At 37.3% G+C, this 25,725-nt stretch overlaps 1 protein-coding gene across 3 annotated transcripts in view; it reads left to right on the top strand.

Moving 5' to 3' along the window:
* Nucleotides 1-25,725, top strand: part of LOC150104992 (uncharacterized) — a 768,027-nt gene that overhangs the window by 494,236 nt on the left and 248,066 nt on the right. For all 3 annotated transcript variants that reach the window (XM_090395452.1, XM_090395451.1, XM_090395453.1), the window contains exon 30: nt 5,132-5,309. In XM_090395452.1, the coding sequence (XP_090251578.1) occupies nt 5,132-5,309 (178 nt within the window). The remainder of the gene's footprint in view (nt 1-5,131; nt 5,310-25,725) is intronic.

The following is a 25,725-nucleotide window of genomic DNA, read 5'->3' as shown; positions in this document are numbered from 1 at the left end:
CAATTAGAGACGGAGAATGTCCAGCGCACAGTGTGAATTCTGCCAATGGATTTATTTCAAGAATTCTTGCTTGCAGTCCTATTTACTTGCCTGACATGTTACTAGCATTACCATGCCTCCCCTTCAATTTGCTACATCAATTCCAAGCTCATTTAGTGAAGTCAAAACTGCCTCTTGTAACTCTTGAGATTTATGACTTATGTTAGGAATGAAACGCAAGAAACGCCCCACAGGAATTCATGTTCTTTCACATATCGTACAATGAAGAACAGCTGATTAACATGAGACAAGTCTGGTGTTGAGTCAACACTTATGGAATAGTACTTAGCTATTTTAAGTTCTTCCACAATAAATTTGATTACTTTCTCGCCCATTATTTTAATAAATTCCTCATATGTGGCAAAGGAATGATAGGAAATGAAACCTTTTCCTTTTTTCCCACTTTTGGCAATGTGCTCAGCAAGAAAGGGATCAAATTCACTAATTAACTCTACACACATCATTACATTTCCATTATGCACAGAACCGAAAATGTCATCCTTTCCCCTCAAAGCAAGTCCTCTACTGGCCAATGTTTTTACAACTGCAACTACTCATTTTAGCACTGCCCTCCAGTACTTAATTTCTTCTTCCAGTTGCTGAGTTATTTGTAAGTCAATTCACCCTGCAAGATTTGCTCTTTGTTTCAGAGCTCTCAGAGAGTTCATGTGACTAGTTGCTTTCTCGTGATGACTCACTCATGCTTCTGCATTTTTCCAGTCATTAAATCCACTGACAAAGTGATTATCGTCAGCTCCCCCTCCACCAAAAAGGCGACAAGACGCACAGAAGATCTTTCCAGTACCAGGAGAGTAAACAAGAAAATCTCTTATTTATTTTTTTTTGCCATTAATCAGATTCCTCTCAGTGAGTTTCTTAGAAACATGTCTTACTTTGTCAGGATAAGCTCTTTGTGATTTTGAAAGATCACTGTCTAAATTTTGTGGAAACCCGTTAACTGTGATATACTCACGTGTTACGGCATTTAGAATCCACTCAGCTGGGTCATTACTCACTATCACCCGTGCTGCCAAATTGTTGGGATTTGTTGTAGGCACATCATTTGAAACAGATTCAGTTTCCATCTCCTCAACCACTTCTTGTTCTTTTTCCAAATCATAATTACTATTAGCAGATACCGACGCAAAAAAACCGTCCAGTTTTTCTTGCGTCGGTATCTGCTTCCTTTTCGTTTCTCCTCTTCTTATATTCACTACCACTAAGTCACTTTCTACCATCACTCATGTTTTAAAATTTAAATAGTAATTTAAAACACGCAGCAATTATCGGAATGATTTACACAATTTATAACTTTTTAAAAGCAAAACAGTAAAACAGTATTATCTCCACTCTGATGACAACATATGACAAAGGCACTGAAAACTCTAAAAATAATTTCATTTAGCACATCTTAACTGCCACAAAGATATCAGGATACTGAACTAAAGAGTTGAAGGAAGGGCAACAATTAAATCTTAATTTGAATTTGAAATAATACAGTAGCTTTCGTTGCACGTGTCTCTGTCTGTATAGTTATGCAGAATCTGATTACATGCCAATATGCTTGCAGACTAAACTTACAATGAGGAAAAGAAAAATATTTCTCTACTTGTGAGTAGATGCAGTATATAAGGAACATGTTATAATTACAAAAATGAGAGCTGAAAATTTCTGCCACCCCCTCACAATTTGCCGCTCTAGGCCTGGGCCTATACGGCCTATACCTAAATACGCCACTGTACCTATCATTATCCCATCCAGACCTCACTGGACTCAGTGTTACCTGATGTCATCCCCCTTCTGCCAAGCACCCATTCCCACAAGAGGTCACCCCCCTGCTACCATCCACCCTGGGAATTTTAGTTTCCCTGCATTCACACACTGACTTATTCAGAAAACAGTAATCTCTCCAGATGCCTACGCCTTCCTCATTCAAATGCAAGCAGTCTCTTGCATACAGTTCCTTTCTGTCCTCAAATGCCCTCCAAGTTCTTCTGACACATTCTGGCTATTATGCTATTCGTTATCACTGCTCTTCTGCTCAGCTCGTCACTATCATACCTGGGCAACGCGCGCGCATGCACTCGCACACACACACACACATTCGCATTTTCTTTTGTACAACCTCAAGCAAGAATCTCAGATCTCTTGCCAACCGAATTTCATTGCCTCTCAAGTCATTTGTGCCCACCATCACAATCATCTCATCCACCCTTTTACCCTGCTTAATTGCCATAGCCACACTCTCTATCGTTCCTCCAGGCAAACACTTCTCTGACATCCTATCTTGCACACCATGGATCATCAAGTCTCCATACATCGCAGCTCTTACCACTCTGTTCCTTGATTGCTCACCTGCATTCCTCTCTCTCTCTCTCTCTCTCTCATCTAACTCTTTCACTCAGTGTTTCCCTACTTACCTGCTGTCTTGGCATTACTCTATCCCTGGTTCCAGCACTCCCTCGCATTCTTCTCATTCCCTCTCTCTCTGACTGTTTCCATTCTGTCCTCTTCTATCATTCTCATAACTCTCTCTCATTCCTTCACTTCTACTGCTCGTATTCTCTACTCTTCTATCTCTCCTTCCCTCTCTTTTACTGTTTCTATTCTCTTCTCTTCTATCATTCCCATAATTCTCTCTCTCACTCCTACTCTGATTCATCTTGCATCTCTTCCATTCGCGTAATCTCATCTTTCATGCTTCTAAACTCATTCCTGAGACATTCCACCATTTCTTTCAGCTCATCTCTCTCTATATATATAGACATTAGCCACTCTTACTCGCCATTCATCCTCCCAATCAAGACCATCTCTGAAAAATTCACAATTGTTCAAGTCTTCCACACTCCCAATTCTTTTTTTTTTTTTTTCATATTTCGCTTGTTATTTTCACCTATCACACTACTCGTCTCCCGAAATTCTCCCACCCTCGATACAATGAAGTCGGTTATCGTAATATCTAAGCCACTAATTCCTCCCGTTGCCTACATTTTGCGCATATACGTACCCCCCCCTTCTTTCACCCACCATATATCCAATTGCTGGGACACATACATACCACAAGTTCTGCATGCCACAAAATCTTTTATTATGTTACGCAAAATAGAGTCCTTAAATGGGGGAGGACTTGGTGACACGCCATTTGCAATTGGAGCTGTGGCTGATGCCATCATTCAAATTATGCCGAGGAACTACTACAGTTATACGCTAAATACTACTACAACTAAATGCTAAATACTATGTGATACACTCTACTGTAAACTAATTTACTTACCCGATACTATAAGTATAAATTATATTTAACTATACTAAATGATGAAACTTATCTACTCCACTGCAGATGCATCTGACTCTGACCTTGCCTTCTCAGTAACCCAAAAATAACACAATATAAACAAACAACAACTAAATTCTAAAAGCAGCACCAATAAAGAACACTTGTATTACTGAGAAAAAGGTAGCACAATTTGTGACAGAAATCACACTATACACCTTCAAAAGCACTTTTTTTTTTTACCATAGCTAAAATCCACCACCACATTCTTCAGTGATTCTAGCAGTGACTCTTCACTGAATGAGTTGTCTTATCTCATATGGAGGGGTTCCTCCTGGAAATTCAGGTTTTTTTTTTTTTTTTTCCCTGCAAGATTCAGAAACTGACTGATGCATCATACAAATAATAAGCAAAATATGCTTAACTTATGACCAATAGCTCCTCAAAGTAAAATCAAGCTATCCATCTTAACCATCAGATAGATCTAGATTTATGAAAGTGCACAAATAGCAGGATAAGAGTGTGAGTTTAACTAGCAGTGGTTACTTCTTACAAGCCAGTTAAACCCATCCCAATATCATTAATATACAAATTAAATAACAGTGCCCCCCCCCCCAAAAAAAAAAAAACCTGTGGCACAACACTAGTGATTTTCCTCTTCTGGGTTACTCCTCCTCCATTACACAACTTGCTAATACATATATGAGAGCCAGTTGTCTGTTCAACTCACAATCTCTCATCCAGTCCCATCTGCTTTAGTTTAGTTACCAACTTGTGACAATCTATCAAAAGTATTTACAAATCTAAGTATACCACTGTTTATGCATCTCCATTGTCCAGTACATTTGTCACTGTCTTATAGTACGAGCATAAGCAAATGGTAAAACATGACCTCCTTATAACAAACCCATGCTGACAATCACAGAGGATATAATCCATGCCAAATTGAAATCCAACTATTGTAAGACACATCAGGTATGACAATATGGAAATAGGATTTCTGTTTTTCTAACCAAGCAAGATATGAATTAAACATATCTTCAAGCATGCATAAATATTGCTATTGCACACTGAATAATAAATAAATAAATCTGCTGATACCTTTTATTCCTGAAAGGAACTCAGTTAATGCAAAACTAGTGCATGATCAGTTGAGGTTACAGGTTATGTTAGGGTTTTAGATGATGCTACTTCAGACTGCACATTAGTTTCTGATTTGTTTTAATCATTTTTAAGATGTACCCTTAACAAAATGGACAAAAGGAAGATTCATTTTGTCCATTTTGAGAGAGAGAGAGAGAGAGGCAGTCTTTCCAATTCAGGTTGTAAAAGGGCTTGACAACTATCTTCAAAAAAAAAAGTGTTCATATTCAAAGAAAGTTGTGAAACCCTTTTCCCAAAAAATTTGGAAGATTCTCATTTTATGTAACCATCAAAAATAGTTTTAATATTATTTATTAATATATTAATTTCTAGCTCATGCCAACTGTTTTTAATTGGTAAATTGATTATTGTATGTAACCTTGTATTCCTGTTCTTTGATTTACTTGTTACTACAGACTGATGATGTACTGTTATTTTCAGTATGAAATATCTGTACTTTCATTAAAGTTAATTACTGTGGTTATCATGGTGGAATTCATTCTTTTGAGAGAATATTTATTCCCTATAATGAGAATCAGTATATGTGTTCATTATGAAGTATCTCTCAAGAACACTTTCAACTACTTGACCTGCAGGATGTTAATAATACTGAATTTTGTTTATGATCAAAAAAAAAAAAGTATTTAGCATTAATTTTTATTCATTTATTTTCAGTGATATAATTCTGACTATGCAGAAAACCAGTCCACCAAAATTCACAAAATTGCTTGTTGATACCACAGTTATAGAGAGTCAGAGAGTTGAAATGCAGTGCCAGATAACAGGAGAACCGATGCCTTTTATTAAATGGTTTAAAGATGGAAAGCAAATTGATTCTTCTAATGATTATCAGGTATGAAATCAGCATGACTATTATAATAGTGTAATAAGTATAATATAATCTGCATAAAGTAAAGAGCTGAGGTTCGATTTCTCCAATTTTCATATCAGGTTGAGATGATAGTATACACCTCTCTTTTTTTATATTTGATTTTATATTAAATTACAATTGTGTACAATCCTTCAATTCAAGCTGCTGATATTGCTCTAAATAATATTCTACTTAGAGAATACCAAGAAGATTTACAAAGTTGATGTCAAGTCTCTGGGTGTGATATAAAGATAGATTGAAGAATGCAATTTGGAGAGTAGTGTGAATAAAAGAAAGAGAGGGGTTATAATTGAAACATATAAGGTGGTGAGAGGCTGTTGGCATCAGATTAATGTGGAGGAGATTTTCTCTGTGTAAGGAGACCATGAACAAAGGAGTGAGCAGCAGTTTCTTTGCATGGAGAGTAGTTAATGAGTAGAATGTGTTGCATTAGTGTGGTGAATATGGAAACTGTGAATGGCTTTAAGGTATGGTTCAATGACCTTTTTGTGTGAAAATGTAGATCTCAATGAGTATTCTGAGTCATGGGGATCTGCAATTATTGATAATAATAATAATAGGAATTGGTAGTGCTTTTTGGGGGAGATGCAGTGCAACAGTACAGCATACCAGCAGCATCAATGGTCCCATCTTTGTACAATTTTGCCCACTGGAGCCTCTTTGTCTGCATGGCCTTCATCAACAGTTATTTCTTTTTTGTCATGTCAGCATCATTAATCCCACTAACAGCCTAGTCTCTATTTAAGTCTATAGCAGACAATTTTGGATTCATCTTGCTTTTCCAAACTAGTAAACAATCTTGAGTAAGTGCAGTTTTCCCTTTTCCCCCATTTCCTTTTCTGTCAGAAGAAAAGGTATCTGTATTCCTAAACCTCTTTAAAATCACATTAACTGCACCTGAACCAACACCACACTCATTGGCAAATTTATCTTTGAGTCATGAATGCATACGGAGAAAGAGTACATATTTTTGAATGCTTTCTTGGAGATGTATCCATTTTATAGTTATACAAAATCACTAAAACACTACAAATGTCAACTTCTTTACACTATTAAAAATGCACAACACTATTACTAAACATCATAGTAATAGTGTTGTAATAGTAATATTAAAACACTATTAATGCACATAGTAATAGTAGTGAACTAAAATGAAAACTGAAAATAGTAAACTGAAACCAAAACCAAAATTGTTCTGAACCGAAACATGAACCAAAGCAAAAACTTGACGAAAATTTGGCTTATTCAAATTAATTTGTTCACTACTGTGCCTTGCATTAAACACATTCAAATTCCGCAGACACCACACTCTCAGGCAATGCATTCCAATCATTCACAATTCTCCATGCAAACAAATGTCTTCTCACTCCTTTGCTCACACCCTATTTATATTGATTCCAGGGATGATCTCTTGTTCTTCCCTGATCTCCCACCATTTTATGAAAAATCTCTTTAACATTAATCCTATAGCAATTTACCAACTTGTCTCTCTCTCTCTCTCTCTCTCTCTCTCATATCACCTCTCTTCTTCTTGTCCACTAGACTCCATAAATTGCATCTTCTCAACCTTTCTTCATATTCAACATTCCAGAGATCAGAAACTACCTTAGTCAATTGCCTCTGGACCATTTCCAAGATCTCTTTGTCCTTTTGAAAACCAGGTGACCAAATCTGTGCACAGTAGTCCTACATAGCCAAATCAAGGTCTTATACAAGGGAACCAGAATCTACTTACAAGTCAGTATCCTCCACATCATTCCCATTTATTTATTTATTCATATGATGGTATAACTGCCAGGAGGCCCCTTTTTCGAGGAAGTATAGCGCCATCTCAATTCCCCCAAATTTTATCTGGGCTCAGGACTGGCATAGCTGACGAATCAGGCATATGGCTGGGTCTTAAGAAAAACCCGGATGTCCATGCCCAAGACCGGCTAACTTGGCTATGTCTGAGACAGATCCTTAAGCTCCTCACGTCGGTGACGAGAATCGAACCCAGGACACTCCTTTCCCAGGCATATGGTTGCGAAGTGCATAACTCATTGTTTTCCCATAATTCATTGTGTTAGCCTCACAATTCTTGCAATGTGTTCTCTAATTTTCAGTTACTTATCTACCATTGATCTCTTATTTCCTCCACCTCCAACAATATATCCCCACCAAGCATATATTCTATCCCATCTTTGTTGCCCAAATTTTAAAAACTTACATTTTGCAATGTTGAACTGAAATCTCCAATCCCATACCCATTCACTAGGTCATTCCACAACATCTGCTCCAACCCCATGTCATAATTCATCCAAACTTTGCATCATTTGCAAGCAACTGAATACCCCCCCATCCAAAACTTCCCCAATATCATTAACATAATACAGGTTAAATAGCAATAGCCTTAAAATAGACTTTTGAGGCACACCATTAGTGACTTTCCTCTTCTGGGATATTGCTCCCCCTATACACAACTTGTCGATACCTATCAGACAGCCAATCTCCAATCCAGTGCACTAGTCTAATATCCAACCCCATCTGGTTGAGTTTGACTATCAACTTATCACGCGATAATCTATCAAAAGCCTTTGCAAAATCTAAGTAGACTATTGTGTATCCATCTCCTTTGTCCAGTAAAGCTGTCACCTTATTATAATAAGTAAATAGATTACTAAAGCATGACCTCCCTTTAGCAAATCCATGCTGTCCATTAACAATTACTGTTGTCAACCCAATTCTGGATACTGGTTCACACCAGTCTCTCCAACACTGTAACCACAACAACAACTGACACAGAGATAGGCCTATAATTTGATGATTGAGTTCTCTCACCTCCATTTTGAAGTAGCACAATCTTGCCTTACTTCCACTCCTTTGGAACCTGACCTAATGTAAGACTCATATTAAACAAATATATCAAGGCAAATGCCAACTCCCTGGCACATTCCTTCAAAATGCAATGTGTGGATATGCATTATACTAGTAAATGATTAGAAAGAACTCTTGGAATGGTAAAGAAGATGGGTGTGAAGATGTCTAAGGAATGAGCAACCAATGGTGTTTGCTATTTTGGCACAAGTAAATAGCCACAACTACTATCTTTAAAAATAAAACCATTACCACACTATGATGTAACAATATAGATAAATACTTTTTTTAGTTTTTGTTTCTCATCCTTTAATTATCTTCAATTTTGCCTGCAAGCAAAGAATGAGTATATTAGCACTTATTTTTTAACATAAAATGCACTAATAATAAGTGATCACTTCCTATTTCAAATCTCCTGTCTTTTTTTTTTTTTTTAAGTGTTTTTATAATGGTATCCTGAACTTTTCTTGCCTACATCTCTCTCTCTCTCTCTCTCTCTCTCTCTCTACTTGAAATGTGGAGAAAGTAGTCAAGGGAAAAATACAGGAATGGATAGATGAAAATGAGATACTGTACAGGGGACAGCAGGGCTTTGTGAAGGGTAGATCATGCCTCGGTAACTTGCTCAAGTTTTATAACAGGGTGACGGTTGAACTGGATAAGGGAAATGGGTTTACAGTGATACTGCTGGACCTGGCAAAGGCATTTGACAGGATACCACATGGAATTCTAATCCGTAAACTACAACATATGGGAATGGATATAGGGTTGGTGAGATGGATAGGTGGGTGGTCGATGAAGAGATATCAAAGAGTAGTTTATTCAGGAGTAGAGTTCAAAACACGGCCTGTGACTAGTGGTGTGCTGCAGGGTTCTGTTCTTGGACCACTGCTGTTTAATCTGTTCATTAACAATATAGGGAAGGATCTAAGTGGAACAGTTCATTTGTTCACTGATGATGCAAAGTTGGGTAAGGCGATAGTGAATGCAGAAGATGTCAAAGTCTTGCAGGATGACTTAGATAGATTGGAGTTCTGGGCTAAGGAGAATGGATATCATTTTAATGTGGCAAAATGTAAGGGTATGCATTTTGGGGGTGAAAAGATTAGCAGCAGTATACGACATTGGTGGAACTGTACTCCAGGAGATTGATGAGGCCAGGGACTTGGGAGTGTTGGTGGATAGGGAGATGAAGTTTAGGGGGGCACATTGCAGAAGTGGCTAAACCAGCTCATCAACTCACTTGGTTGTTGAAAAACACTTTGATGAGCAGAGACAAGCAAGTTATTTTACTTCTGTACCGAGCCCTGATAAGACCTCATCTCGACTACTGTGCCCAGATTTGGTCACCTCAGTTCCTTCTTGGTGGAGAGGATCCAGAGGCGAGTGACTAAGATGATAGCAGGTCTATGGAATGAACCATATGGGAACAGGTTGAAGATTTGTGGGTTGCAGAAACTAGTTGAATGGCAGAAAAGGGGAGATATGATTGAGACATTCAAATTGCTAAAAGGATTCTATAGGATTAATTCAGAGGATATTTTTGAGATCAGGACTGGTGGTGGGAGAACTAGGGAACACCTATGGAAGCTGGGCAAGAGTGTGGTTAGGAGGGGTGTTAGAGCTGGGTTCTTATAATTTTAGAGTGGTAAATGAGTGGAATAAGCTGCCAGAGTCTGTTGTGGGTGCTATGACAGTGAGCGAGTTCAAGGCAAGGTATGATAGATACTGTGAGAATGTCGAATAGTTGTGTGGACATGATGTTTAGGGATTCCCTCGATGAGTCTAAGGACTCCTTGGAGTAGCCCGAAATAATAATAATAATAATAATAATAATAATAATAATAATAATTGCATACCACAAGAAGTTTATTCCTTGTGTTTGATATAGAATATTCCTTCTGAATATTCAACAGTTATAGAATTTTTTTTGAATAGCTCAGAATTTCTTTAGAAGGAATTGTTATGGAATATTCCTTCTCAGTATTCCATAGCTATTTCTATATTTATTATTTGAAAACATTTCTCCTGTTGTTTTTACCTTCTTTATGTCAGTAACACCAATTATGTTCCTATTGTGATATTCTTGTAATCCCTATGCTAGCTCCATTTATTTTCTGTTGCTGATGTCTATCTTCAGTTGAGTTTAAAATTGTTCAATTAACTAACTTTTCATTGTTCGCCCTGGTTCCGTGATTAAAGTATTGGACTTTTTGTTTAATTGGGCAAAGCAAGAATGTTGTACAATTATATCTGTGTCTGGTTTGCACCAATAATAAGAATTCCATTTGGTCAAATAATTCCCAAATTGTGTTGACAATTTGAGAATTATCCTCATTCTTTCTGTATACATTGCAGGTGATACCTAGTAATGGAGTACACCATGGGAAGGTGAAAATTAAACAGATCAGAAGCTTCAGTCATTTCTTTGAATTCCATACACACTATGTGAAGGTTTCCTCATTGAAAGGTTGTACATTGCTTTAAGTGATCCACAGTTTTTTGTTATATTAATAAATTGTAATAGTTTTTCTTCTTCTTCCTTCCTAGCTTACTGAATCTCTAAGGTTCTTTGCTTTAGCAAGTATCAATTGTTTTCCATTCTTTTCTGTCTTGAATTCTTCCATTTCAGCCCAGAATTCCTATCTAAGGACCCCCTCTTACCCCTCCAACTAACCCAAGGTGACAACACCATTGGCAGCCTAGTTATAATAGTTATAATAGTTATAATACAGCTGTCTTAAAAATGGCATCCATCTAATTTTCCAGATATCCAATATCTAATATTTCACCATTGCCATTTAAAGAGGACACTTTTTGAAAATTTCACTGTTTGCCGGATCAGTACAGATTAGTATGGAAAATGGCACTAATAGTTTTTTTGTGTGTGTGGTGTGAGATGGAAGTTGACAGGAAAGATATTTGGTGGCATGATGCCATAGGCCAGAGAACACAGAGGGTGACGAGTAGGAAATGTTTAGGCAGATCAGTTTTTAAGAACAAAGATTTTAAGTAGTGTAGTATAAATTAAGCAGATGAAACAGCATAAAGTAAGAGTAAGGGATATGGTAGAGGGAACATGAGGATTCAGAGGTTTGGATATAGTCTTTGAAGAACTGATTGTAACAGAGATATCAATCCCCCACTCCCCATGCAGGAGTTTCAAGGACAAATGAATTTATTTGAAATTATGAGTATGTGATTATAATAATCTTAGAATTCAGCTGGAGGAATTTCCATAGATAGAATTGCAAGGGAAAGATACCAGAAGTGCATGAGGGATTGTGAAGAAATATTTATCAACAGAAATGGCAAATAGTTTTCATTTTAAAAATTTTATGGAATTTACAACCGTGTTAAAAAACTTTTTTTATTATCCCAACGTTTCGATCTTCACATCAAGATCATCATCTGGAGCGTACATAAGTATACAGAACAAGCTGAGTTACATCATTAACTGTAAGCTAGAGAAACAATGATTTCATCACATGTTATTCTACTGGCTTGACCTCTGGTAAAAAAAAATAAAATAAATAAAATAAAATAAAAAATCAATTTTTACATCAAGCTAAATTCTATTTTTACAATGACAGGAATAAACATTCTTTTAGATGGTTTTCTTTCAGAAACAATTGGTGTCCTATTTTTAGTATTACAATTCTTATTTTTGATTTACAATACTGGATTTTCTACAGTCCTGTTTATAGTTGTTCTTGGTGAGGAAGGTTGAATATACCTTCCAAACGTTTGGGATTTTTAAACCATCATTGTTGTTCAGATTGGGGTGGTTGCTGATAATCTTACAGTCTTCCTTTAATTTCCGTTCATGCCATGTTCTAGTGTGATGTAGACAGCTGGTGGTTTTCCAGTCAATTCTGTGTAAGGTATTCAGGGCATGATCAGAAAGGCCAGCTTCACCATAATTATTATATTTAATGTATCGTTTATGTTCTTTTTGTCTAATAGGAATAGTGCGTCCTGTTTCTCCTATATATGGTATGTTGCAGTACAATAAATCCGGTATACTCCAGGGTGAGCTAGTGGAGGGAGTGGGTCTTTGGATGAGTTGAGTAAGTTTTTTATTTTTGCAGGAGGTTTAAAGGTGGCTTTGAGGTTGTACTTTTGTAGTACTCTGTTTATTTTGTCTGATATTCCTTTAATGTAGGGAATGGTTATAGTTTTACTGTAGTCTTGTTTGTCTTTGTTTTTTATTGTGGTTTTGTAGAGAATTTTGTTTATAGTATTTTGGCTGTATCCGTTTTTTTGTAGGTTATTACTGATAATTTTAAACTCGTCTTTCAGTGCCTGTTCACTGGAACAAATCGTCTGAGCTCTGTTTTTTAGCGTATTGATGACACCTTGTTTTTGTGTTGGGTGGTGGTATGAGTTTATTTGTATATATTGTCCTGCATGTGTCGAATTTCAGTAAACAGTGAAGGAAAGATTGCCTGAGGGAAGACCTGTGGCAAGTGTATCTAGAAATGGAAGTGTGTTGTGTTTTTCAATTTCAGTCGTGAACTGTATGCATTTGTGTTGTTTGTTTGGGTGGCTAAGGAATGTGTCTAATGTCTGGCAGCCATGGGACCAGATCGCAAAAACATCGTCAACGTATCTAAGCCAGACTTTGGGTTTTAAAGGGGAGGAATCTAGGGCAAGTTGCTCAAAGTGTTCCATGTAAAAGTTAGCAATCGGGGGGGTGGGGGGGATAAAAGCGAGCCCATGGCTGTGCCTTCTTTTTGTAAGTAGAAGCCGTTTTGCCATACAAAGTAACCCGACCGTAATACATGCGCAAAAAGCGCCGTGATATCTGGAGGGAATTTGTTCTGTAGGAGAAGGATTGGGACATTTGTAAAGAGGGCAGAGACGTCAAAACTGACTAATAAATCATCTTTTTCTAATGTAATGTCTTTGATGATGTTTATGAAGTGTTGTGTGTTTTTTGAATATAGGAAGGGAAATGACCTACCAACTCCTTGAGTGTTGCCGCTAATTTTTTGGCTAAGTGATACGTCAGGCTATCAATTCCTTCAATGATGGGTCTTAGCGGGGTGTTTTCTTTGTGAATTTTTATTAGCCCATAAATTCTAGGGGAGCGGGTGTAATGAGGGAACAGTTTTTTGACTGTATCTTCAGGCCATGTGGTAAGTGATTTAAGTAGTTTCTCTGTTTTGTTTTTTGTTCTGTTAGTTGGGTTGTAGTTAACTATTTTGTATGTGTTATTGTCAGTGACCAGCAGATTCATTTTTTCTATATAAGTGGTACGGTTTAAAATGACAGTGGCATTTCCTTTATCGGCTCTGGTTATTACTATGTTCGGATTTGTTTTAAGTGATTTTATCGCTGTTAATTTGTGTTTAGTTATGTTGCTTGTTATTGTTTTGTTATGGTTTAAAATGTTCGCAGTTTCTATACGTATTTTGTCTGCCATGTTATTAGGTATGAATCTTAGGCCTCTTTCCATATTACAAATAACTTCAAGTTTGTCTATCGTTTTTGGTGCTATGGCAAAATTTTACATGGAACACTTTGAGCAAGTTGCCCTATATTCCTCCCCTCTAAAGCCCAAAGTCTGGCTTACATACGTTGACGATGTTTTCACGATCTGGTCCCATGGCTGCCAGACATTAGACACATTCCTTAGCCACCCAAACAAACGACACAAACGCATACAGTTCACAATTGAAATTGAAAAACACAACACACTTCCATTTCTAGATACACTTGCCACACGTCTTCCCTTGGGCAATCTTTCCTTCACTGTTTACCGAAAACCGACACATACGGGACAATATATACACATAAACTCATACCACCACCCAACACAAAAACTAGGTGTCATCAACACACTAAAAAACAGAGCTCAGACGATTTGTTCCAGTGAACAGGCACTGAAAGATGAGTTTAAAATTATCAGTAATAACCTACAAAAAAACGGATATAGCCAAAATACTATAAACAAAATTCTCTACAAAACCACAATAAAAAACAAAGACAAACAAGACTACAGTAAAACTATAACCATTCCCTACATTAAAGGAATATCAGACAAAATAAACAGAGTACTACAAAAGTACAACCTCAAAGCCACCTTTAAACCTCCTGCAAAAATAAAAAACTTACTCTACTCATCCAAAGACCCACTCCCTCCACTAGCTCACCCTGGAGTATACCGGATTTATTGTACTGCAACATACCATATATAGGAGAAACAGGACGCACTATTCCTATTAGACAAAAAGAACATAAACGATACATTAAATATAATAATTATGGTGAAGCTGGCCTTTCTGATCATGCCCTGAATACCTTACACAGAATTGACTGGAAAACCACCAGCTGTCTCCGTCACACTAGAACATGGCATGAATGGAAATTAAAGGAAGCCTGTAAGATTATCAGCAACCACCCCAATCTGAACAACAATGATGGTTTAAAAATCCCAAACATTTGGAAGGTATATTAAACCTTCCTCACCAAGAACAACTATAAACAGGACTGTAGAAAATCCAGTATTGTAAATTATTATTATTATTATTATTATTAAACAAGACCTCATGGAGTCAAAGACTCATCTAGGAGGTCCTTTTATCTCACACACATCTCATCATACCGGGTCTTAAACACATTCAAACTCCTTGCAGACACCACACTCTCAGGCAAGGCATTCCAATCATTCAAAACTCTGCACGAAAAAAACCTGTCTCTCACTCCCCTACTCACACCCTCTTTATACAGTTTCCAGGTATGACCTCTGGTTCTCCCCTGATCTCCCACTATTCTCTGTAGAACTTCTCCACCATTGATCCTATAACAACCCCTTACCAACTTGTAGGTCTCTATCATATCTCCCCTCTTCCTTCTCTCCACTAGACTCTGCAAATTACATCTTTTCAATCTTTCCTCATACTCGACATTCCAGAGGTCAGAAACTACCTTAGTCAGTCGCCTTTGGACCCTTTCGAACATCTCTTCATCCTTCTGAAAACCAGGTGACCAAATCTGGGCACAATAGTCCATGTGTGGCCTAATCAAAGCCTTATACAAAGTAACAAGAATCTCCCTACTTCTACACGTCAGTGTCCTCCTCATCATTCCCAGAAGTCTTTGTGTTGTCTTCACAATTTTGGCGATGTGTCCCCTAAATTTTAGATCCTTATCCACTATCACTCCCAGATCTCTTATTTCCTCTACTTCCAACAATATATTCTCACCAAGCATAAATTCTGCATCCCATCTTTGTTTTCCAAATTTTAAAACCTTACATTTGGCAACATTGAACTCGCATCCCCATTTGCTTGCCCAATCACTCAATTTATTCAAGTCTTCTTGCAAGGCCACAACATCTTCACTACTCTTTATGGTTCGTCCCAACTTTGCATCATCTGCAAAAAACTGCATATCTCCATTCAAATCTTCACCTATATCATTAATATACAAGTTAAATAGTAATGGCCCTAAAACAGATCCCTGAGGCACTCCACTAGTAACTTTCCTTTTCCTGGATATTGCACCCCCATACACAACTTGTTGATACCTATCAGATAGCCAGTCTCCAATCCAATGCACTAATCTAATATCCAACCCCATCTGCTCTAGTTTGACTGTCAACTTATCATGAGGTACTCTATCAAAAGCTTTTGCAAAATCCAAGTATATTACTGTGTATCCTTCTCCTCTGTCCAAGGAAGCAGTCACTTTATTGTAATAAGTAAGTAGATTACTAAAACACGACCTCCCTTTAGCAAATCCATGCTGTCCATCAAAGATTATACCATTGTTGTCAACCCAACTCTGGATCCTAGTTCTCACAAGCTTCTCCAACAATTTAACCACAACACCTGACACACAGATAGGCCTATAGTTTGAACACAGAAATCAAAAATAAGAATTGTAATACTAAAAATAGGACACCAGTTGTTTCTGAAAGAAAATCATCTAAAAGAATGTTTATTCCTGTCATTGTAAAAATAGAATTTAGCTTGATGTAAACATTTATTTTTTATTTTATTTTATTTTATGTTATTTTTTATTTTTTTTATTTTTTTTATTTTATTATTATTTTTTTTCGCCAGAGGTCATGCCAGTAGAATAACATGTGATGAAATCATTGTTTCTCTAGCTTACAGTTAATGATGTAACTCAGCTTGTTCTGTATACTTATGTACGCTCCAGATGATGATCTTGATGTGAAGATCGAAACGTCGGGATAATAAAAAAAGTTTTTTAACACGGTTGTAAATTCCATAAAATTTTTAAAATGAATGCTGATCACCGTGTAACCCTAAAAGAAAGGAAAAGAAATGGCAAATAGCATTGCTGAAGTGAAAAAGATTGAATCATTTGATATAAAATGGATGACTAATAAAAGCACATGTCAGGATGGAGAGCGATTGCTTGAGGAATATGACTCAAGCCAGAAAGTGACTAGCATAGTAAGGAAGACAAAAGTGAAATATGAGAATTATGAAAATATGAAAATTAGCCATGCAATCCAATGAAAATCCTGAGAAATTCTTTCATTATGTGGTCAGCAGGAGGAGAAATTATTTTGGTTGAATGACTCTGTTAGATATAAAAGGAGATTAAGTGACCACTGAAGTTGATAATCTTCAGTGGTCAATTTATCTTCTTTCCATGATCAGTTTATTTAGGCATTTCATCCTGGGAAAGCAGATTTTATTCCTGCATGGCTGAGAAGAATTGAACTTAGAAATGCATGAGGAGAATATGTTTCTAGCACTAAGTACTTTCAAAGACCATTATGTCAGTGGGACTGGATGAGATTTTAGTGCACATTTTAAGAGAATATGCTGAGGAGCTGACAACTCCATTGCCCTAGCCATTGGGAAAGTGCCCATTGAGTGAAAGGAGGATAACATAGTATTATTACACAAGAGTGGTGGTAGAATGTACATGTCAAACTATAGACCAGTTTGTATTTCTTCTGTGATTCGTAAGAATTTGGAGAAATCTATGAAGGGTGTCATGGATTTGTTAAGGGGCACTGTTGTTGTAGTAATAAAGTTACAAGAGTGGTTGACAAGGGGGAAAAGCATATACTGCTGTTTTTTTTTTGTTTTTGTTTTTTTTTTTGTTTTTTTTTTGCAGAGGCATTTGATAGGGTGCCACATGATATGTTTATACTTCAGTTGTAATACATGAAGTTAATATCACATTAGTGAATTAGATTGTAAACTGGCTGTCTGATAGATATCAGAGAGTTGTGTATGTGTGTGTGTGGGGGTGGGGTTGTATGAAGGAAGATGCAGATCACAAGGGGTTCTACAGGGATCAGTTCTGGACGTTAATGGGCTTGTCACTGGATTGTGGGGGGCTGGGATATTCATTTGCAGATGAAGTTAATCTTGAAAGGGTCATAAGTAATGGTGTAGATGTGGTAGCACTTCAGTGTGATTTAAGTATGCTAGACAGGTGGGCAAATAATGGGGAATGTCAGTTTAATGGAACACAATGTAAGGTTTTGAAATTTGGGATTCACCGAATGGAATACTATATACTGTATGGGTGAATCTTTACTAGAGGAGTTGAATGTAACAAGGGATATTGAGATGAGTTTTGATAAAAATGTAAAGTATATGACTCATATTGTGAGAGCAGTAAGGTAACTAAGAGGATTGCTGCAGTGTTAAGAAAGATTTTTATCAATAGAGATTTCATTGTATAAAGCCCTGATCAAGCAACATCTAGATTATTGTGGGTGGATTCAGTGGTGGCACTAGCATAGCACATACTAGAAGCAGTGTGTGTTTGGGAAATTTAATACACAATGGAATGGAAGGCATTTCTTACAATATTGATCAGAAATATCGATATTGTGTATTAAATTTATTAAATTAAATAAATGCATTCATTGGTGGCACCAATGTGTACAAGGAAAATAGCATCCAAGGCTTCCTTGTTCACTGACTTCAGCAAGGGATTTCATACTATGTAGTGTGTGTGTATGTTCTGTGTACTTGTTAGCAAGAACAAATGGTACATGGTACAAAAGTGGGAGTAGAGGGAGAATGTGTTGGAAATGTTTCATGTGCAAATGAGTCATGCAGAAAGCAGGATAATGTAGAAACTAGTGTTAAGGATGTCAGGCAAGGTAGTGAAAGTGTTATAGAAAATATGGAAGTAGTGAATGATAGTCTTCAAAACATGAATAATAACAGCATGACAGAAGTGGCTGAAGAGGTAATGTGGATATAGAAGTAAGGAATGAAATAGCATGCATTTCCTTCACAGGACAAAATGTGAGTTAGAGTGACTTGGAGAAACAATTGTTGTGTAGAATATCAGGAAGGAGCGTGAAAGAAAAAGTGAACAGGAAGAGTATGAAAAACGCATGAAATGGAGAGTAAAAAGATATTGTATGGAGATTTGATGATAAGAGGTGTACTTAATGAGAAAGTGATAAGACCATGTTTCCCAAGTGCAAAGATCAAAGATGTTAGTTTGCAGAGGGAAGTTTCCATTGAAAGAATCGATTGTTTTGGCTGCCATGAATGACTTGAAACATGAGAAATATGCAAGGGGAGAAGATATGAAATAGTTGCTGATAAAAAAAAAAAATATATATATATATATATATATATATATATATATATATATATACAGGGTGTTCGGGATAAATTTGACATATTTATAATTAATTATATTTTTCCGTAAGTTACATGTATTAACACACACTTCTCTTCATTTAAAAGTTTGGACCCTTCTTCATTCATATACAAGATGTCAGAAAGGATGGATAGCTGGAACCCACCTGAATCATGGAAGAGAATAACTTGTATCATGATGATTCGTGCCCGCCATCAAAATAAGGATATTACGACTGCTGCCCAATGCTCCCTGAATACAGTAAAAACAATCAGGCATGAACTAGAGACTTGCAATGGTGACTACGAGGATGTAGCAAGAAGAAAGATCCCTAGCAGACGATCTGATTGCGTTCGTACAGCAGAATTCCTCGCAAATCTGCAGGAACAGGTGTTGAAGAACCCTGGCATTGGAATTCGGGCTTTGTTCGTGGAGTTGCTAACTGTAGTCAAGCCCTGGATAACAAGGGTAGCCAATGGTAGGCCGTATGTATGGCAGCAGGATTCGGCCCCTTGCCACACCTCTGGGAAAAGTCAAAAATGGTTGTCTGAAAATTTCTACGACTTCACCAGTCCAAATGTTTGGCCTCCAAACTCCCCAGACCTTAACCCCATGGATTATTTTGTATGGGGCGCAGTTGAAAAAGACACCAATCGCACTTCCAGTAATACAAAAGCCCAGTTAATGGATAAAATTAAAACAGTTTTTGCGGCCCTTCCCAGGGAGACTGTAGCATCAGCTTGTTCGAGGTTCCGAAGCAGAATTGAAGCTGTGATCGATGCTAATGGTGGTTATTTTGAGTAAATCTTGTTGATAGTATTGTAATTAACTCTGCCTGTAATGTTTTTTTGTCAATTCATTAAATTTAATAGATACAAAGAAGATTTTCTTTTTCCTTACGAAACTGTCAAATTTATCCCGAACACCCTGTATATATAGTAATAATAAAAAGAGCAAGAAATTTTAAGGATTTTGATTCTGCCCTCTACATGACATGGCTGAATTGACCATGATTACAAATGAGTCAATGAAAAGATTGGGCAGAAAGAATGGTGTGCAATTGATAAATATATTCAGTGAACTTGAATGGACTAGATGGATTGTATTTTAAATGGTTTTGGAGTTAAATGTTTGGAGAGAGAGTGGCTGTATGCAATCAAGTGTAGGTTCAGACACCCCTGAGACAAATGAATGTGTGTACAGAAATGATTATGCAATAGTGAATGCAGTTTTGCAAGTTTCAAATCTGGTAATGACATTACACATAGGTAACTGTGGGTCCAAGCGGATGTAAAAATGCATGTACATGAATACCAGAGGTATCAGAATAAGGGGGAAGAGTTTCTGGCATTGATAATCATGAGTTAGCTCAAAAATATAGACATCAGTGAAACCTCGTTGACAGAAAATTAATTATTATTATTATTATTATATCACACCTCCAGGGAGTACAAAGACTCATCGAGGGAGGGCATCAACTCTACAACTCTTCGTCTCACTTCTCCACCAACCTTCATCATCTAACACCATCTACAACCGAGTACCACCATTAGTGCTTTCACAGACAATCACAAACATCTATGCCCACGGCAGGATTCAAAGCCGCTGTCCTATTCTCTATCATCCTGAAAATACAATATCCTTTACATTCATTTCATATAACTATATCATACCCAGCACCTCCAAGAATTTGTTTGGAGAGGAAAAAGTGAAGAGGCAATCAACAAAATAGAGAATTGCGATCCTCATGCTTAGCCGGCCTGGTTGGCCAAGTGGTTAGCATATCTACTCTCCAGCCAATAGACAGCGGGTTTGAATCCTGCCGTGGGCATAGATGTTTGTGATTGTCTGTGAAAGCACTAATGGTGGTACTCGGTTGTAGAAAGTTTATATTGAACTATAAATTTAGTAATTATGACAGAAGGGGACATCTTGGAACAGTGGCATGGCTTGAGAAGCTACTGAGAAAGAATGTCAGCAGTGCATGGAAAGTGGTCAGGAATTTTTGAGAGAAGCAGTATCAGATTGCATACCTACAGTCATGATGATGATAAAACCAAGTGAGGGTTAAGTGCATGAGTGGGGGATATAAAGGAAAAGCTGCAAATAAAGAAAACATTGTGGAGAGAATATAAAGAAAAAGATGATCAGCATACTCGTGAGAATTACAAAGCACAAGCAAGAAGGTATGGTAAGGAAGGATCAAATCAGATTATGAGAAAAAATTAGCCTAAGCAGTCGAAAGTAAAATCCAGAAGAGTTTTTTTTTTTTTTCATTATAAAGCAAGAGTGACTATGAAAGGATGATTTTAATTAGCAATGATGTTAGAGAGGTGACAGAAGCAAAAAAAAGTGAGTTGCTAAGTGATCACTTTTGCAAAAGTGTATATTCCAGATGAAGATTTTATAGTTGCTGCCATTATAGAGACTGATGTCAGAATTAAAGTAGATGAACAGGAGGTGCACAGCATATTTAAAAATATTAATGCGAACACATCACTGGGACTGGTCAACACATTGGCCCTTGTGCTACATGAATTATTATTATTATTACCCAAGACCCCCATGGAGTCAAAGATTCATCTAGGAGGTCCTTTTATCAAACACACAGCTCATCATCCTGTGCTTTAAACACACTCAAATTCTCTGCAGACACCACACTCTCAGGTGAGGCATTCTAATCATTCACAACTCTGCATGAAAAAAAACCTGCTTCTCACTCCCCCTACTCACAATCTCCTTATACAGCTTCCAGGGATGACCTCTTGTTCTCCCCTGATCTCCCACTATTCTCTGTAGAACCTTTCCAGCATTGATCGTATAACAACCCCTTAATAACTTGTAGGTGTCTATCATATCTCCCCTCCTCCTAATCCTATCCAGACTCTTCAAGTTGCATCTTCTCAATCTTTCCTCATGCTCGACATTCCAGAGGTTAGAAACTACCTTATTAGTTGCCTCTGGATCCTCTCCAATATCTCTTAATCCTTCTGAAAACCAGGTGACCAATTCTGGGCACAATAGTCCATGTGTGGCCTAATCAAAGCCTTATACAATGGAACAAGAATCTCCCTACTTCTACAAATCAGTGTCCTCTGCATTATTCCCAGGAGCCTTTGTGTTGTATTCACAATTTTGGCTATGTGTCCCCTAAATTTTAGATCCTTATCCACTATCATCCCCAGATCTCTTATTTCCTCCACCTCCGACAATATATCCTCACCAAGCATAAATTCTGCATCCCATCTTTGTTTTCCAAATTTTAAAACCTTACATTTTGCAACACTGAACTTAGATCCCCATTCCCATGCCCAATCACTCAATTTATTCAAGTCTTCTTGCAAGGCAACAACATCCTCACTACTCTTTATGGTTCGTCCCAACTTTGCATCATCTGCAAACAACTGAATATCTCCATCCAAATCTTTGCCAATATCATTAAAACAGACCCCTGAGACACACCACTGGTAACTTTCCTTTTCCTGGATATCGCTCCCCTATACACAACTTGTTGATACCTATCAGATAGCCAGTCTCCAATCCAATGCACCAATCTAATATCCAACCCAACTACTCCAGTTTGACTATCAACTTATCATGTGGTTATCTATCAAAAGCCTTTGTAAAATCTAAGTATATTACTGTGTATCCTTCTCCTTTGTCCATGGAAGCAATCACCTTATTGTAGCAAGTAAGTAGATTACTAAAACATGACCTCCCTTTAGCACATGCATGCTGTCCATTAAATATAATGCCATTGTCGTCAACCCAATTTTGGATCCTAGTTCTCACAAGCTTCTCCAATGACTTAGCTACAACACCTGACACAGAGATAGGCCTATAGTTCGATGCTTGAGTTTGATCACCTCCTTTATGAAGTGGCACAATCTTGCCCTCCTTCCACTCTTCAGGAACTTGACCAAGTGCAAGACTCGTATTAAAAAAATATGTCAAGGCCGGCATCAGTTCTCTGGCACATTCTTTCAGAATACATGGTGATATATTATAAAGTCCAATAGTCTTATTTACATCTAGTTTGCTCAACTCCCCATATACCTCTTGCTCACTTATAGTCAGTCACTCTTCCCCATCATCAACTGCTCTCAATCTCTCTATGAAGTAACATTCACAAGATTGAAAGACCTTTATGAACTGCTCATTAAGTATCTCCACCACACATTCTGCAACAGCTGTCTTTATACCATTTTCTCCAATCATTCCAACCATAATCATTCTTTCTTTTGCTGGCTACATATCGAAAGAACTCCTTAGGATTCTTTTTGGCTTCATTAGCTAACTTTTTTTTTTTTCTGTTGGGCCCATATACGAGAGATTGGCTTGTCAACTTATAGTACATTAGTACTGTATATGGGTAGTGGGTTTGGAAAGGAGAAACTTGTTTACATTTGATTTAAAAGCTTGTATGTTGTATTTCTTGTGAAACATCAGGGGAAAGACTATTCCACAGTTCCACAGTAGCATTGATGATGGAGGATTAAAAGAAACTTGTTCTGTGGGTTTCAAGGTGTACTGTGAATGGATGTTGGGCAGCAGCTGTACATGTTTCAATGGGCTTAGTACAGAGTGGGGGAATTATTGATGCTGTTTCAGATGAACATATTCCATGGAAATATTTATAGAATATACAAGTTGCAGAGACCAAATGTCTATGTGAAAGTGAGGGGAGCGAGTTGGTGAGAGATGGATCATTTATCAGTCTAATTGCTCTCCTCTGTATTGAGTCAAGCATTTTGAGGGAGCTTTTAGGAGCCCACTCCAAATGTGAGAGCAGTATTCGATAGCTGGGCGGATTTGTGATTTGTATAATGTTAATAGCTGTTTAGAGGTGAAGTAGCATCTTGGAGCGAAAGAGAAAACCTATTTATTTTTGAAACTGAGTATGCAATGGTTGTGATGTGTTTATGTCAGGAGAGTCGATGTCAGGGTAATTCCGAAAAGAGAAATCTCATCTTGTCTGTGAATTTGAGTGTTATCAAAATCAATGTTGGGGGAAAATGGTTCTTTTTTTGTGAGAATTAAGACAGCTGTTCATACCTCTCTTTAGCTACTCTCACCAACCAAGTCACCCACCTTGCCTGGTCTTTGTAGTTTTTGTAGTTTAGGCTGCCTCCATAATGCTTTTTTTTCTCTGTATTGCATGCTTTCCATTTCACATTTACCTTATTTAACCTTCTCACCCTTGGAATACATTTAGACATTGCATCTACTAGATAGGATAGTTTTTGAAAATCCCCCAAGCTGCATTGATCTCTTTCCAGCTAACTCCTCATTCCATGCTACACCTGCAAGCTGTCTCCTGAGCTCTTCATAATCACCCCCCCCCCTTCCTTGTAGTTTCACATATACCCTTTTCTTACAGAGGTCCTCACACTGCTGGCAACCACCCAAGTGAATGTTCAAGATAATTTGCAGTACTACTGATGAAATTGTTCAATCTAAGTCTCAACTCTGGAAAGGTTCAAAGGAAATAGAAAGAGCATAAGATGGTTATATTATCTAAGACAAGAGTTGCAATTATAGTTCAGTAAATATATCAGGTGTGGTGGTAAAGTATTGGAAAAGTTGGTTAAGGTAATATCCAACAGTGGGTGGGTGGATAGGGATACAATACTCTATAGCAGTATGGCTTTCTAAATGGTAGGTACTGCCATTTTATAGTAGAGTGACAGCAGAATGATACTGCTGGACTTAGCAAAGGCATTTGGCAGGTTATCTCATGGAAAACTATTACAAAAGTTGCAGAGTGCCTCAGGGTTCTGTACTATCTGTACTATTGCCACTACTCTTTAAATTGTATAGTAATGACTTACGGAAAGATTTAAGGGGAGATATTCAGTTATTTTCAATGATGCAAAAACTGGGAATTAAATAGTTGATAAAGGTGATGTGTATATCCTGCAGGATGATTCAAATAAATTGGCATTGTGGGTGAAGGATAATGATTTCAATTTAATGTTGCAAAATATAAGGTTATGCACTTTGAGTTAAAAAACGTTACGTACTGTGTATCACATAGATGGTACTGGATTACAGGAAACTGATGAGACTGTGGACTTGAGGATAATGGTGGACAGAGATTAAAGTTCAGAGGCATGTTGCAAATGTTGGTAAAATAACTCAAAGGATTACCTGCATGTTGTAATGATAGGGAAGTTATTATCCCTCTTTATAATGCTCTGATTTGGCCATATCTTAACTACTATATACAGATTTAATCACCTGGGTTTCTTGGAGATCAGGAGGTGGTATAGAGGATTCAAAGATGAGTGACTAAGCTGATGAGAGGCGTTTGGAATGCTTCCTATTAGGATAGGTTGAAGGTTCGTGGGTTGCAAAGTTTAGTTCATAGGCAGAAAAAGAGGTGGTATGATGGAAATTTATAAGTTATTAAAGGGGTTATAAAATGTAAGAGTGTGACTGGTTTCGGTGTGCAGAGTAGATTTTTTGCATGGAGCGTAGTGAATGAGTGGAATTAATTGCCAGCAATAGTTCTGAGTGTCCTGAAATACAGTTATAAAATAGGTATATAACTTAAAAATTAAGTATTGTGTGTATAAAGATTTTTATGGGTTTCCTGTGATGAAAATTCTGACTCCATTCAGATACCTGTATAATTATTATTATTATTACCCCAAGACCTCATGGAGTCAAAGACTCATCTGGGACGTCCTTTTATCACACACACAGCTCATCATAAAATGTTTTAAACACATTCAAACTCTTTGCAGATACCACATTCTCAGGCAGGGAATTCCAATAATTTACAACTCTGCACAAAAAAAACCTGCCTCTCACTCTCCTACTCACACCCTCTTTATACAGTTTCCAGGGATGACCTCTGGTTCTCCCCTGATATCGCCCATTATTCTCTGTAAAACTTCTCCAGCATTGATCC

Source organism: Typopeltis vanoorti, chromosome 7, assembly GCF_054136105.1.
Source record: "Typopeltis vanoorti isolate ZY-2024b chromosome 7, IOZ_Tvanoo_1.0, whole genome shotgun sequence".
In the NCBI taxonomy this organism is placed as follows: Eukaryota; Metazoa; Arthropoda; class Arachnida; order Uropygi; family Thelyphonidae; genus Typopeltis; species Typopeltis vanoorti.
The sequence above is the reverse complement of the archived record's forward strand: the minus strand, read 5'-3'. Positions and strand labels throughout refer to the sequence as shown.